The 16,501-nt window shown below is 39.2% G+C and overlaps 1 protein-coding gene across 3 annotated transcripts in view; it reads left to right on the plus strand.

Annotated features, from left to right (window-relative positions):
- emc10 (ER membrane protein complex subunit 10) overlaps nt 1-15,400 on the plus strand; it is a 48,721-nt gene extending 33,321 nt beyond the window's left edge. The window contains exons 6-8 of one of the 3 annotated variants that reach the window (XM_048521399.2): nt 1,627-1,720; nt 7,120-7,246; nt 14,799-14,913. In XM_048521399.2, the coding sequence (XP_048377356.1) occupies nt 1,627-1,720; nt 7,120-7,203 (178 nt within the window). In that variant the 3' untranslated portion in view covers nt 7,204-7,246; nt 14,799-14,913. Of the gene's footprint in view, nt 1-1,626; nt 1,721-7,119; nt 7,247-14,798 lie in introns of all 3 variants that reach the window. The other 2 variants (XM_048521398.2, XM_048521397.2) reach the window with 2 other exon arrangements.
- Nucleotides 15,401-16,501: the final 1,101 nt, after the last annotated feature.

A 16,501-nucleotide genomic window follows, 5' to 3' on the forward strand; every position in this document is an offset into this window, starting at 1 on the left:
ATAGAAGATTGGCTGTCTGGCAGAAAGCAGTGAACAGGGATAAAAGGGTCCTTCTCAGGATGGCAGCCGATGACTAGTTTTTTTTTTCTTTCATCACTCAGGGGATGAGGGTATCACTGGCTAGGCTAGCATTTATTGCCCATCCCTAATTGCCCAGAGGGCAATCATCAGTCAACTACGTTGCTGTGGGCCCAAAGTCACCTGTAGGCCAGACCAGGTAAGAATGGCAGTTTCCTTCCCTAAAGGACATTAGTGAACCAGATGGGTTTTTCCGACAATCGGCAATGGATTCATGGTCATCATTAGACTTTTAATTCTAGATACTTATTGAAATCAAATTCCACGGTTTGCTGTGCGGGATGATGAGCCTACGTCCCCAGAGCATTACCTAGCTCTCTGGATTAACTGTCCAGGGATAATACCACTAAGTCATTGCCTCTCTGCAAGGGTCCCTGTTGGGGCCACAACTTTTCACTTCATACATCGGTGATCTAGATGAAGGAACTGAGGGCATTCTGGCTATGTTTGCAGATGATACAAAGGTAGGTGGAGGGACAGGTAGTATTGAAGAGGTGGGCAGGCTGCAGAAGGATTGAGACAGGTTAGGAGAGTGGGCAAAGAAGTGGCAGATGGAATACGACGTGGAAAAGTATGACATCACGCACTTTGGTAGGAGGAATAGAGGCACAGACTATTTTCTAGATGGGGAGAAAATTCAGAAATCTGAGAGAATTGGGAGTCCTCATCCAGGATTCTGTTAAGGTTAACTTACAGGTTGAGTCAGTAGACGAAAAGGCAAATACAGTGTTGGCATTTATTTTGAGAGGACCAGAATACAAAAGCAGGGATGTACTTCTGAGGCTTTATAAGGATCTGGTCAGACCACATTGAGAATATTGAGAGCAATTTTGGGCCCCTATCTCAGGAAGGATGTACTGGCCGTGGAGGTTCACGAGGATGATCCCAGAATGAAAGGCTTAATGTAAGAGGAATGTTTCAGGACTCTTGGTCTGCACTCGATAAAGTTTAGAAAGGTGAAGGGCGATCTAATTGAAATTTACAGAATACTGAAAGGTCGAGACAAAGTGGATGTTGGGAAGATGTTTTCATTAGCAGGAGAGACTAGGACCGAAGGCACAGGCTTAGAGTTAAGGCGAAGACCTTTGGAACGGAGATGAGAAGCCCCTTCAGCCAGACAGTGGTGAATCTATGGAATTCATTGCCACACAAGGCAGTGGAGGCCAGGTCACTGAGTATATTTAAAACAGAGATAGGTTACAGGGTGAGGGCGGGAGAATGGGATTGAGAAATGTATCAGCATTAATTGAATGAATGAACAGACTCGATAGGCTGGATGGCCTAATATCTGCTCCTATGTCTTATGGTCTTGTAGTTTTATACTTCTAATTGATCATCTTTCATAGACCCTAAGCTGTTAGGATGATCAATCTACTGAGGTTGGTTGGCTCGCCGGGCTGGTTTGTTTTGCAAAACAACAAACCAGCTCAGCCAGCGAGCCAACCAACCTCAACACCCCCATCCCGAGCTACGTATCTGCTCCAAAACCTTAATGATCAGTCTGTCTTACTGACACTACGCTAAAACTTCTTACTGTTATCATTTCAGACCAGAGACTGCAGCATTTATTGAACGGTTAGAACATGAACAGGCCCAGAAAGCAAAAAATCCACAGGAACAGAAGTCATTCATCGCAAAATATGTAAGTTGACCCTTTTGTTAGAGGAAAACTGTAGCTTTCTTGGGATGTATGTTATTAGTGAAATAAAATGTTTGCATAATATTGTGAAATTAATGCATTATTCATGTTGAAGAAAATTCCAGGAAGATGTTTGTAAACACATTAGCAAGTATTGTGCTTTACAGGAGCAATGAGAGATATGCCATTTAAAGAGGTTAAAATTTGATATTATAAAATGCATTAAACATGCAACTACTCTTATAACTGACAGTGAAATAAAAACCAGCAGTTGTTTATTTCAAATCATAGCCTCTAGTGCATTTGCCCTGCTGCAATTCATCTGCAATCATGTATGTTTAAAAACAAATGGTTAAAATTTTCTCAGACCCTAGGATGGCTTGATGCATAAATGCATTGCCTGACATCGCTCCAAGCCATACGTGCCACAAATGTTTCTGGTCCAGTCCAGTGTTAAGTTTTCTCAGCAGTGACAAGGGGTGACTGAAGAGGGAGAGGGGGAGAGAGAGAGACCAACTACCAGTAAGAGCAATCCTTTTCCAGTGGCCCTCAAACAAGCTGATCCACATATATTATAAATAGAGAAGGCTAGAACAACGTATCGGATGACACTGGCACATCTCTTAATGTGTTACTGTCATTTGTGTGTGATATATTTAAGTGCATTTTATGCTATTAAGCAGTCAAATGAAATTCAACACTTTATTTAAGGGTTCTATAGCTAGATAAGGGCTGTATAAGACTGCATGTAAAATAAGGGACTTATTTAATTTCTTTGCATTTTCAAGATTGTGACTATGAGGGAACATGAGAGTCCAAAAGTGTCAAATACACTCAACATAAGTGGGAGGGAGCTTTTCTCTTCTTTCGCCTGAATATCAAAGAACTAGTTCTTGCTGATTTTTGCCTTTTGAATATTTCATGCTGATTGCAGTGGAAAGCATTGAGATCCAAATGTGTTAAATGATCAGATGCAGTAGCCCCATATTCTATCGTTACTTCTAAAAACCTGTTCTGACCTTCTGGATATTGGCAATTGCCCAGGAAGTTGATGTTGAGTGCTTTAGGCAAGTCTGCCCCCATCTGGAGTCCTCTACTTGTCTTGTTTTAGCAGTTGGTCTGCTGTTGAAGCTGATGTGAACCACCTCCACATTGTGACTTTGCAGTCGCAGGTTGATGAAGGAATCTGTGATTGTGCTAGAATTCATTGGATTTAATTCTACCTCCTTACTCCTAATTTTCTGTCCGTCTTGATTCCTTCCTCCAGTGGCATTTACAACAACAACAACAGCAACCTCAATCAAAAACAGTGCCCCACCCCCCATTGCAGCCCTGCGCAGTTAAGTGTGGTTTTTAGATCAAATATGGCCCTTCTGGTTTATAGTTCTCATCTTCTTACTGAGTAAGAGGAGAAGATCCATAATGTTTTAATAAGGAATTCCAAGGAGACTCTGTGAATGAAATCCTTTGGTGCAGAACTAAGCAAATTCACTTCAGAAATCCCTTATAAGATCCATCAGTGGGGAAGAATCCTCCAAGATTTCATTATACTTCAAGTTCTGAGTTGTTTCAAACTGCTGACTGCTGCAGTGAAAGTGACCTGACCTGCTCACCAGAAACTAATGTATTCATTTGGCAACAGGATTAAATGAAGCACAAACAGTGGCTGAGAATGTGTGCCAAGCAGTAGTACACTTGAGGCTTATGTATAATGCGTTAAACCACAAGAGTGAAACTCATTACATTTTAGACATTCTGCTCTCTTGAGAATGTTGCAAATCTAATCATATTGCCATACATCATTTAATTTTATCACACATACAGGTTTGTTTTAGATGTTATCCTTTTTTAGGAGATTTCCTGTTGGATTTTTCCACTTAGTGATCACTGAAGATTTAAAAAAAATCAAAATATTGAGAGTTATTTTTCTTCTCTGATCCCTTCTCCTATAGGTCTCGATTCACCTTGGGATGCAGTTATTCTATTGCAGTTAGTTTCTTTCATCTATAGAGGTAGAATGTTCACTAGCTATTTGATCAAGCACACTGTTTCTGCAAAAAATTCACAAACATATAATTTGTACTGGGACAATTTTTCTTGTCTCCCCACTTCCTAAACAAATGATATGGAAGTTACTTCACACTCTCCTCCCAGTGCTCTGAAATTCGCCAAGACTGTACAGATTGGATCAACACTCTGGATCTTGTAGTATGCGGTTCAGTTTTACACTGCAAAGATCCTTGACAAGCTGATCCATTTTGGCTGCCCCCTAAAGGGGACCTTTTATAATGCTTTGATATAATGTTGACAGGAACAGTATTTATTTTTGCACACAGGCATAAACATTGAAAAACTGAAAATTGTTCACCTGAAGGAATGAATCAATCTAAGGATTGTTTTAATCTCTCATCAACAAAAGCTGCATTTTAACAACAATTTAGTTTCCTTTCCTGAAACCATAGAGCTGTTGTTAGCATACGTAGCTAAAAATGATCTATTTATTTTTCTCTGTTTCAAACCTGGAACTATTTTCTGTCCTCGTTACCCTGAAAAGTGGGCCCATTCACTGTGGAAAAAACTCATTCCTGTGTATTAAACATCATATTATGTCTTATTGGAAGATAAATATCTTTTAATGTGTTACGTTATAACTTGTGAAATTACGTGCTCCTCTAGCCTGGTCCTTGCCTTTAAACATCAACACCAGGTGTTCTGCTAAACAGGACTCATCTTTTGACTCCAATGCGTTGCTTATTCCCTATTTCCCATTTTAAAAAAATCACAAATATTGTTTGGTTCATTTACAAAACATCTTAACACTGTCAAGGTGTAGGTATTTGTTTAAAACATTTGTGCAGAATACGGAGTAGTGATGAAAGATGTGTCTTTTACATCACTGCCAATTGTGTGATGTTATGTTTAGAATTCTTTACTGAGTTATTTTGCCCGTGTTGAAAACAGCAGCCTTGAGGCTGTCCGTGCACAGACCTCTGCGTTCCTAGAGTCATACAGATGGAAACAAACTCTTCAGTCTAACTAGTCCATGTTAACCATGTTCCCAAACTAAACTAGTTTCACCTGCTTGCACTTGGCCCATATCCTTCCAAAACTTTTCCTGTTCATGTACTTAGCCGAATGCCTTTTAAACCTTGTAATTATACATGGATCCTCCATTTTCTCTGGCAGTTCATTCTACTTGCAAACCACTCTCTGTGAAAACGTTGCCTCTTATGTCCTTTTTAAATCTTTCTTCTCTCACCTTTTCAAATACTAAAGCCCCCTAGTTTTGAACTCCCCCACCATTGGGAAAATACCTTGTTCGCCTTACCTATGTCCCTTTAAGGTTTTATAAACCTCTATAAGGTTTATATACCTCAACCTCCTATGCAGTCGTGAAAAAAGTCCATATTCTCACGTCTACCATTCCCAGCAACGTCCTGGTAAATCTTTTCTGAACCCACTCCAGTTAATTAATAATCTTCCTATAACAGAGTGACCAGAACTACACACAGTAGTATGCCCTACATTGCAGGAGGTAGTGTCACATAACACAGTGGACAGTATCTTCACCGTGAGGACGAGACTTTACCTCCAGTGCTCAACGCTCCTACAGATACTGTTCGGGACAGATACATCTGTGACCAGTAGTTTGGTGAGAATGCTTCCCTCTTGTTAGTTCATTCATCACTTTGCACCGTCTCGCTGCTATGTGTTTTAGGCCTTGCATAGCTCACAGAATCCTAGAATATTAATTGCAGCTTGATTTTGGCTCTCTCCAAGCGACTTCAGAAGACAGTAGTACCACAGGTTCCAGATTAGTTGCAAAAACTACTTGTGCAAAACATATTTGGAATAATTCAAGCTACAGCACAATGATATCATTAAAAGGCCTTGTAATCTAAAGCTGTATTCTGCTTCTAGCTGCAGTGACCTTTTCTTTCGGCAGTATGTTACAGGCTGTTGTTAAAAACATACTCTAGCACTTTTGTTCAGTTTTTAACCTTGTGTTGCTTTGTTGGGATAGCCTCTTCCTTATCTGCAAGTTTTAACAATGTCATAGAATTTGTCTCCAAAACAAAGATAGGTGTAACTTTAAAATCAAAATTGTATTTTGAAGCATGATAATACATCAGATAAAAATTCAATAAATTGGATAAAACTAATTGCAAACCAAATATTACAAAAGAAATAAGTTAGGGGAGAAAGAAAGTTTATCTTTTAATATTCAGTGTCAATTTTGAATTGTTTAGAGATCACACGGAATCAAGTGGCACCACCTACTACTATGACACTGCACAGTTTTTAAAAAATGTCATTAGTGATGTTATTGTGTGACTTCATGCTCATTCTCAATTTCTGTCTCTGCTTGGTATTTTTAGCAAGAGCGTTAATCATTTTACAATATTTAATGGGTTGGTTTCTCTGTTAAACTCCGAGGAGGAACTTTAGATATTATTGCTGGAGTATATTGTCCTTGCATATATTTCACTTAACCTTATCAATCAACCTTCTCATTTTTGGATAAGCATATGGACGTACATGGAATAGTGTAGGTTAGATGGGCTTGAGATCGGTATGACAGGTCGGCACAACATCGAGGGCCGAAGGGCCTGTACTGTGCTGTAATGTTCTATGTCCTATGTTTTTGATAGCTTTATGGTTTGTGGCAATAGTTGACCATGTCCTTTATTTGAATTTCATGATTTGAAAAGTGACCATGGGATTTATTTCACTACCTGTTAAGGAGTACTTCTGCAGCTTGTGCATATTGTATGTTGTGTTTTACAGAAATTCAATGCTATTGAAAAGTTTTTTTCAAACAGCAGTGAAGAATAAAACAAAAGTAACTATATTCTGTTGGCTTCAGTGGCTGTTGGATAGAAAATGTAAAACTTCCACCAGATTGATTCATTGATTGTTTGGTGACTTGATCTGCAAAATGCACATGCAGCATTCGGTGACCACATGATTGGGTTTGACTGTCACATCTGCCTCAGTTAGCCTGCCAAACTCATTGCCAGGCTTTAGACAAGGTACCTAATGGTCACCGTGGAAGCAAACATTCTCCGCCCAATTTACCATCTTCAAGAGAAATTTGGAAAGTGGAAGAAAGGATGGGATTTTGTTCAGTGATTTGGAGAATATTTGTGAGGTGATTGGTTTTGCATCTACCAGTTGTATTTCTTGAAGTACTGCAATTTATAAAGTTTACAGTAGAATGGGTTGAGATGTTCTCGAGTTTGTGTTGGTAGAAAGTGAGGAAGAGATTCAGTAAACGCTGTATGCTGTAAACCCAGTGATACACGGTGACCTTCAAAAATGCTGCCTCACGAATGCTTAATATGTTGTGCTGTTATACTTTGAATTTGAGCTGGTATTTTTCTCTCTTTTTTTTTATGCAGTGGCATTTAATTCTGGGCGGGGCCATCTTTCTCATGGTTACAAATACCGTCAAAGTGCCTCAGGAACTAGGAGCACAAGCCTGACGTCTGCAAAGTAATGGTGGTTCTCAAGTGTTTTCAGGACAATGTATGCAGTGACCAGCAAGGCACTATCCATTTTCTCAAAGGTCAAATGATTGTGTTTCCCTTTATACCTGAAGTCTGATCCCCATCTTTAGATTTTTGTAGCATCAGAGCAGCAAGCTCATTATTTTTCAGAGGGCCATGCCCATTGACTGAGAGACGTGTGTCTTTAGACAAAAAATACTGATTGTTACCAACAGAACAGGTGCAATCCTGCCGCCAAGGGACCATTTTACCTCCTGGCAACATGAAAGAATTCACTGTGTTAGTGGCTCCTGCCTCCAGGTTTTATTTTGCACTGTGCAGCCACAAACCCTAGAAAGTGTACGTGTAAATTAAATTTCTATTAGTCTAGAGACTGGCTGGATTGGGGAAAGCCAAATGATCTCTTTCATGTGCTTTCCATAAAGGAGCTCAGCCTCTCTGCAAAAGAAAATACCAATTATCCCTGTGGCTTTAGTCACATGATTTAAACACAGATGCATTTTGATATTGTTTTGCAGTTGTTTACTTATTGGAACTTCTCAAACCTCAAATATCATTTGACCTTGAATTTTTTGTTTGTCTCCTATTTGTCTTTTAAATTTATTTCTGTTTGAATTGAAAACACTGTTTTCAGATTGGGTTGGTTTGGATCAACAATGTTAAGTTTGTATGTACTCATTTGTCCGCTTCACTCTTTTGACCACATTACAACTGAGTTGTAGCAATATGAAGCAACCCTGAGGTGATCCTCATGTCTGAGAGTCATTCACTCTGCTGGGAGAGAGAATTGATGGGCATAGCAGTGTAGATTGATAAGTGAATGCCAGCATCGAGCAGATCACTGTTCAGGAGACTGAACATCTTGGCAAAATCTTCTCAAAGATTGAATTATCCAACACATAGTCACATGGCCCCGAGACACTGCTTGTTCACAATAATTCTGCTCTCGACAAAGATCTAGACCTCTCAGGTTGGATAAAATATTGAAGTTTGATTAACTCTGGAATTTTTGGAGATCTTGTAACCAATTGATTAAAGCTGGTGTTCTACAACCTGAAATTCTATAGTTACAAGAAATTGTTGTAAAGAGCAATAAGTTTTCAAAAATACTTTTTCTCCCTGCTTACCAATATTGCTCCACTACAAGATGGGCATACTTCCACCTGTTGTCACTATTACCAATTTTTTTTTTTGTTTTTAAGAATGCCATCATGGCATTTTTGTTCAAATGGGCTATTCTCTTGGGTTTGAACATCCCAAATTCATTTTTTTTGGAGTATGCCAAGTAACTTAGTTTTAACTGGCATATTGTTTCAGAGATAGTAGGAACTGCAGATGCTGGAGAATCTGAAATAACAAGGTGTCGAGGTGGTTGAACACAGCAGGCCAAGCAGCATCAAAGGAGCAGAAAAGCTGACATTTCGGGCCTAGACCCTCCTTCAACTGGAATGTTGTTGGGTGTCCTTGATTCCTCTGGTAGTACTGGGAAGAAATCCTGATTCTGCTTGTCAGTCAGTGACAGCTGCTAGAAATTAATGTGTTAAGAGGATATGTGAATGTAAATGTGAGAGGATAGGGTCAAGTCTGCCATATATGTGCATTGTGGTTGTTAACTGACCGAAGAATGGCCGACACAAGTTTCATACCTGTGGGGATTTCGATTTACAAGACCATTTTTCAACATGAATCACTTTTTCAGTGACTTCCATTGTATAATAGCTGTAATATTTTAGATTTGGGTTGGGTGAAGGGTAGTAGTAGTCATAATTGAGTTAATGTACTCCCATAGAATGAAAATCAGCTAAGGATGTTCATTGAAAATGAAATGCAGAGCAGTATATTTAGTAGAGACAACAAAAGGTGGTGAGTCTCAAGAAGAGAAGGTGATAATATTCATTTTAAATGGCAGGATTAATAAATGCCTTGGCCTATCAATTGATGGCCCTGTCACTTTGTCCAGAGTTGTGGACGGGTCAAAGAGTAGAGAGGCTGTATGTAATGAGCATCTCCTTATTGTGGGTTGATGAGAAAGATGGTGTTTAACTTGGTTGGGGGGGGGGGGGGGGGGGGTGGTGGCGTGGAATGTGGGGGGCTGCATTACAGGATCTCTTTCGTACTTAAAGGGAAATGTGGAGAGGCAGATTTTAACTCTTTTTAAGGTGAATTGAGTATTTTTGATCAAAGTACTGCATCTCGTATTGAAGAAAACGTGTTCATGTTCAATTGTTTGTTCAGATATTGAAATCTGATTTGGAAAGTATATTGTCAAATTAATGTTAACTCCCTGTTGGGCCCCTCCAGGTTCGTTCTTTCCTCTTGTAATTGCACATCAGAAGTCTAAGTTCCAGCTATTTCCTTTCTACAAGTTATCGTTAGTTTTGTTATAGATAATGGAAGGCTTTATTGGAGAAATTTGATTTAGTTGGCCAGATTCTGTAGTTAAATTACATCCAATTCCATTTTAAACATTATGTTTAAAAAGTGGCCTTTGTATGTGGCAGTTCTTGGCAGAACTATCATTTATTGCTTATCCTGATTGCTACTTTGTCTAATACATTTGGCAAATCTGGTACAATTGAGTGGCTTGATCGGCCTTTGCGGTGAGTAGTTTGAGTCAATCACTTTGTTATAGGTCTGAAATCACATGGACCAAGTAAGAGGAGAGCCTTTAAAGGACCAGTTAGGTTCTAATAACAATCTGACACTTTTGGTAACATTATTTTATGTTTCTAGATTTCCTTCTTTGACCTGTAGTATTTTTCAGTTATCATTTACAATTTCATTACTTGTAAGAGTAACACTTGTCTGTTGGTCAGCAGTGAATATCTCTTCTCGTTTGTCTGTTGTCACGGTGAAAGTTAGCACATGGTTTCTCTGGTTGACCGGCTGATCAGAAAGCTGGGGTGGTCTGTTGCATTTATGTTTAGTTCACTCAGCTGGTTTTGCTTGCCCTGCTGGTGCGAAGAAGATTAAGAACCCTTATCCTAACCTCCCAGGGAAATTTTGACAGCACAGTCTGAAGATATATATGAAGAGCCGCAGGAAATCTATAATTTTCCTTTTCTTGGGGGGAAAAGTTTTCTCAAATATCTGTTGAGTTAAACATTGATCTCCTGCTGTGTTTAGTTACTGAGGTTCGTGAATATAAATAGCAATAGCAAAACCAAAACCTGCAGAGACTGAATAAAAGCAAAACTGTGACGGTCTAGTGTATCACTGAGCTAAAGAGTAGAAAGTTACTGTTTGGATTCCTAGTCTGTCTTGCCCATGAGCAGATTTTACCCATAACAGCATTTGGGCATGTTGCAAATGGCTTCAAGTGCCTTCTGGTTAGGTGAGAGAGTTGAGCAACCCGGCTCCTGCTCCACATTTTATGGAAAGAAGGCTTTCATGCTTTCCCCAGCCAACATCAGTCAGTAGCCAGGCTTCAGTGTGACAAATAGTTGTCTGACTGAGCTAGAAGAGGGCAACTGGCCCCTGTGGAATCATGTACCTCCAGCAAGGAGCTGATATCATCAGGTGTGGAGAAAGGAGGAAAGTCAGCAATCAAACACAAGTGGTCTGTCTGAACAATAATAAAATGCTGCAATGGCATGATAAAGGATGATCTTGGCTGACATTGCCAGAAGTACATCTGCTTTACTGTTCTCCTGATGAAATGGATTGAGAAGGCTTGATTCAGGAACCTTTTAAAAATAATTATTTCTCAATGTACTTTGTTGAAAAAAGGATGAATGCCAGATTAGGTTCATTACAATTAGAATAATCCTAACACTAGCATCATTTTCATTGCAGGGAAGGGTTATATAGTGTGCTTTCTTCTTTTGAAAGAAAGAGCTTAAATTTACACGGAATCTTTCATGACCTCAGGGCATCCCAGAGTGTTTTACACCCTATGAAGTTCATTTATTTTGAAGTGCAATCAATGCTGTAATGTAGGGAATCACAGTAGTCAATGTATGCATAGAAAAATCTCATAAAGAGTAATGAGATACATGGGTAGATAATCTATTTCTGATTTGTTTTTCTTGATGGTCAGATGTTGCCCAGACACCAGTTGAACTCTTATGCTGTCCTTCAAATAGTGGTCATGGGATCTTTGGATAATGTCACAACCAAAAATGACACCTTATATAATTCAGCACTTGGTGCATGTTCAGTTATGTGCCAAAGCTGCTGCAGTGGGATTTCACCCTGTCACTTTTTTGACACTGGAGGCAAAAACATTACTTTTTAGCCAAGGTTCATATGTTAGAGATTTATTCATAACTTATTCATAGTCCTAAGCCATGACTTTCTTCATGATTGCTCTCGCTTATTTAATACACCATGTGTTCATTCCTGCCCCCTTTTTGTTCCCCATTTATAAATCAGTCCCTGGCTCTGTGTCCCAGAATTGTATGCTGAATTCAAGCCTACCAACGTGGAGGTGGGGGAGACAGTAAGACCTAAGCAGCCATAAATTGGGTATCCTTGACGATTAATGTACCTGTTTATCCAGCTGCGGGGAAGAGTTCAAAGTGACTGGAGCCCTATTTTATCCTGTAAAGTTATCATGAAACTTTACTTTGACAATTCATTGTACACGTAGCGAACTGACAAGCGCCAAGATGAATGAGTGGGCCAGATGTCAACTTGACTGAGCATGTCAGGCTCCACAAAAACCAAGACGTAGAAGTGGCATGTTATGAATGATGTTGGCTCTGTTCCATACTGGACAATGCATTTATGCCCTGGACCATTACTGGACCTGTGGAAATGCAGTGTTCAGACAACACTATATTTAAAGTAGAGGTTTGATCTAAAAGTAAACCTTTCCAAAAGTGATTTTAATGGTGTACTTTTAGAAATAATGTTAACATGGTAACAATCCAACACAAACTGTACTGAACAATGTTCTTTTAAAATCCTTACATTATTGGTAATGTGGTTTCAGAAAGATTGAATGTTAGAGACTGGAGGGTCCCAGTTTTGACTTCTGCTTGTGCTCAGTCAGCTGGAACAGCTATTAGTGTGCTTTAATTAACCTCTAGGTTTCTGGGCTAACAGGAGAAGAAAAATAAAACAGCCACATTTGGTAAGTAGAGGCTCCCTGCCAAAAGCCATTTGTGTAGGTTTTGGATGTGAATAAATTCGAGCCCAACTCTTAAAACCCATCAGTGGCCAAGCTTGCAACCCTGTGGCAGATGTTGAGTGAGTATTGATGTTCTTGTTGGAATGCTCAAGAACTGATTGATCACCCAAAAGAGGAGGAGTGGAAAGAAAGAAACTATTGAATAAGATTTTAAAAATGTAATTTATTTCAGGTTCAGTGAAATAAAAAAAAGACCATTGTCTCTTTGTGTTCCTTTATTTACTCTTCGAAGTCCCTGAATGCACTGAGTTACAGAACATTAGGGGTTATCTAAGACCCAAGGTGATAGGTACCTGGGCTACTGCCTCAGTGGCAACTTAAGTGACTTGAGGATTGATTATACACTAGTACAGGTAATAAGATATCTCCCTGTCCATTAATGCTTGGAGGCCTGTGGGGAGCAGCAATCCACCTGGCTGCCATTGTTCTTGAGACTGGTTTATATGTTAGGGAGAAAAAGAAGCCAATTCACCTTGACTTGGAATGCTGTGGAAAACGTTTGAATGTTTTGGAAAACAATCTGATGGCAGAAGATGGAGAAGATAAGGAAGCTGTGAAAGGTCTTTCAGTCCTCACAGCATTCAGGACAAGTATAGTTACTTGTTAGCAGCATTTTAAATCCACTGTTAGCCATTTACCTTGGGATTTATGTGGCAATTTGAAGTAACCTCTGAAATATAACACACAGGCTGAAAGCCACAAGAGTCACGTGGTCTAATTTGAATTGGGAGACTGATTTAAATTGTGTTTGTACAAACAGCACTATGGTTAGATCGGCAGCTTTTGTACTTTATTGCCGAATAACACTGTTTTTGAGTTTAAATTGAGCTTAAATTAATTAGAAATCTATTCTTTTCCAGATAATTACTACAAGAGCTTGACTTTTATTTTTGTTAACAGTCTAGAATTTGACACTACAGTAGGTTACTATGAGGAGTGGATAGTTCAGCCATACTACTACACAGCAAAGCAACATCTTATAAACCACACAATCACTCCAGACTTTAATAAATTAAAAAGAAAACTTAGGTACCCAGGGCCATCTTATTTTAAAGAAAGTACATCAAACAAATAATTGGCAAGTGCTCCTTCTCTGGATGGAGAAACACTGCCTTGCAAGGGCCTATGAGCCTGTATTTGATGTAAAACTGAATGATTTAAAAACTCATTTAAGGCACTCTGTTCAGACACATCCAGGGTAGGTAGGTCTTGAACCTGAATCTCCTAGGCTAGAGATAAGGATGCTACTGTGCCATAAGATCTTTCAGCCTAGAGCTGAATTCTGTGTTTACTCCCCTGTGTGGATGAATGTTGTTAAACTAATGTGAAGTGCCGATTACCAACTTGTAACAAGCTGTGAACGGAACAGTGTTACTGTTATAATGTTTTAAATTAAACGGATAAAGCAAAATTGGGAGCCTCTTTAAATTTCTTACACAAGGCTCCTCCACCTTACAGTGGGTAACCGTAACATTCAAAATGGAATTGAACCATTCAGAGCCGAAGAACTCAAGTTTGTGCTCTGGCCTTCGGTGGTACAACCATTTCGAGTTGCAGTTTGTCAATGAGTCAGTGGAGAAGGAGAGAAGAAAATTACCAAAGTTTCCTCCATCACATCATTGTCCAGTTACTCTTGTCATCAATGGTTATTTGAAAAGTGCCTCTGGATTAATTCAGGCACAGAATTTCTTGCTCCTGTACCTAGTATTTAAATGTCTGGGCACAGTGCTCTGAGGAAAACAGGGTGGAAGATTTAAATACCAGGAAAGGAGCATACCTGGTTTTCACTCCATTAATTATTTAATTTAAAAAGCGGGAAGCAGGTTTCCTTCTGATGTATGATCCTTGTGCCTGATATTGTTTTCTTTATTTTAATGTTCAGGTGATTGAAATCATGCACAGATGGAAAATCTTTCCTTTAATGTCTGAGCTTATGCCTGCAAATGGCTGAGCATTCCCAACGGGCTGAAACTGTTGTTGCCAACCGACAGTTGGCACATTCAGGGTTGCAATGTGGGTATTTTCAAATCCTTCATGAGCGAGAACAACAGTGACTTTCTCATTATTAATGTCAGAGCATAATGTGTGCAGCGTTCATCTTTGCAGCATTTTGTGAGCAGTGGAGGGGTACTTTCATTTCAGAATTGCTTCTTTTGGTGGTAACCAGGCTCATTAACCTGTGACCTAGGCCGTGCTGCCTTGCCCTCACTAGGGCTGTAGCTTCTGCCATACTTTTAATCTAAATTGCAAAACAAGTTTTATATAAATTGAATATCACATTGCTTAAAACTGGACCCTGTGCTCAGTCTTTTTGTACAATTGAGCGGTCGGGATCTCACTCATTGCAAGGGCGAGTGAAATTTGTATCATTTGGGAGTTCAGAGTTGACCTCTTCTTTTTGTCTCTTCTCTTTTTTCTCTCTCCTTTCCTTTCACAGTGGATGTATATCGTTCCCATTGTGATTTTTCTGATGATGTCGGGTGCTCAGGATCCTAATGGAGGAGGCAGTGGTGGTGGCTCAGGTGGAGGTGGAAGATGACATATTCGGCAAGAGGAAAAATCTAAACACCAATGTTTTCTTATTGACAATGCTTCATGTTGTAAATACAACTAATATTGTCGTTATTTGCTGGACAAAGATTGAATTAATGTTCTTAGGATCTGGGACTTTCCAAACTAATAATCTCCAAACCACAAATGGACAAAGTATCGTATGAACAGTTTGGATAAATATTGGTGATTTTTTTTTAATAAATGAATTTGCATGTGTTTTAATTCCATGCCTTGTTGCTGCAGAATCCCATTCCTGCCACTAGTTGCCAGTACCATACTGTGATTGAAATAAATTTAACAAGTTGAAGCTGTGCAGCCTTTGGTGGAGAATAACAGATATAGGGAGACAGATTTTTAAATTGTTAGAAATAGTCCAGCATTACCAGTAGCAACAGGCGTGATGTCCACTGTGCATGTGTATAAATGAATTTGCAAGTCGTTGATTTCATTTTAGAGTCTGTTGAGATAATAAATGGAAAATCCTGATGGATTGTCATGACTGCAAATTTGTTCTACCGCAAAGAAAATTGTTTAATTTGTTTTGTATTGGTTAAACTAAAACTACATTGTGCACACTTAGATTGCTCATCTCCATTTTATGGCTGAGATTGACTTCAAAGTACCATAAGCACAAGTGCTGTAAGTCTTAGATGAACAAACTACTTATCACCTATCCAGTGTGTCACTAAAATTCTCACAATTGTGCTTCAGTTGTCCAGTCACTGGATGTCCAACTGCAAATGCATTTTGAACTATAGTTTTCTTAATGCAAAGTTTGTGGCACGAAGTTGAATTGTCTGAAGTCATTTCTCCACAGCCCTTTCTGAATTGAGTCTACAAGTTGCACTTGTGTCTAAATTAACTGGTGTCACCTGGATGGCAAGAGGAGTGCTACGAATAGTTTCAGATTCCCGAAACTAGGAGAGGGTAATTAGCTAATGTTTCCCGTACTGTGGTGACTCTTGATAAAATTGTATTTGCATAAGTATCCTAAATACTTATCTTTAGTACTTGATAATCAGCAGACTGATTCTAAGTCCTGCCTTTTAAAATCCAAATTCTTTGGACAGGCTGGGAAAATTTTTAAATGCAGTTAAGCATTTTCTAACATTATAGTAATCTGTAAAGCACAATTGAAAAAAGAACAGTTTGACAAACTCAATAATATGTTGAAGGGTTATGGAAAACAGGCAGTAAAGTGGACTTGAGGACCAGATGAGATCAGCCATGCTCATATCAAATGGCAGAACACCCCCAAGGGGCTGAATTGCCCATTCCCACTCTTAGTTCTTTACGCTTTCAAAATTTTAAGTGAGATGTCATGTGGGGCCCCATTTTAGTCATTTTTATGTTAGTATGTTACCACTCTGATATGATAAGTTTGCAAGTGGATCTTCTCTGTTCCACATATGCATGTTGCTTTCCCCAACATTTTTGCTTCTGCTAGTCACTCTTGCAATTGTGTGAACTTGGAATAGCAGGTGTTGATACAAGTATCTAAGTGCATCACAACCAAACATTGACATGCATGTGCGCACTCACATGTGACCGTATCTTGCTTAGCTGTATCTATATAGCTGAAGCATT

This window comes from Stegostoma tigrinum, chromosome 38, assembly GCF_030684315.1.
Source record: "Stegostoma tigrinum isolate sSteTig4 chromosome 38, sSteTig4.hap1, whole genome shotgun sequence".
In the NCBI taxonomy this organism is placed as follows: domain Eukaryota; kingdom Metazoa; phylum Chordata; class Chondrichthyes; order Orectolobiformes; family Stegostomatidae; genus Stegostoma; species Stegostoma tigrinum.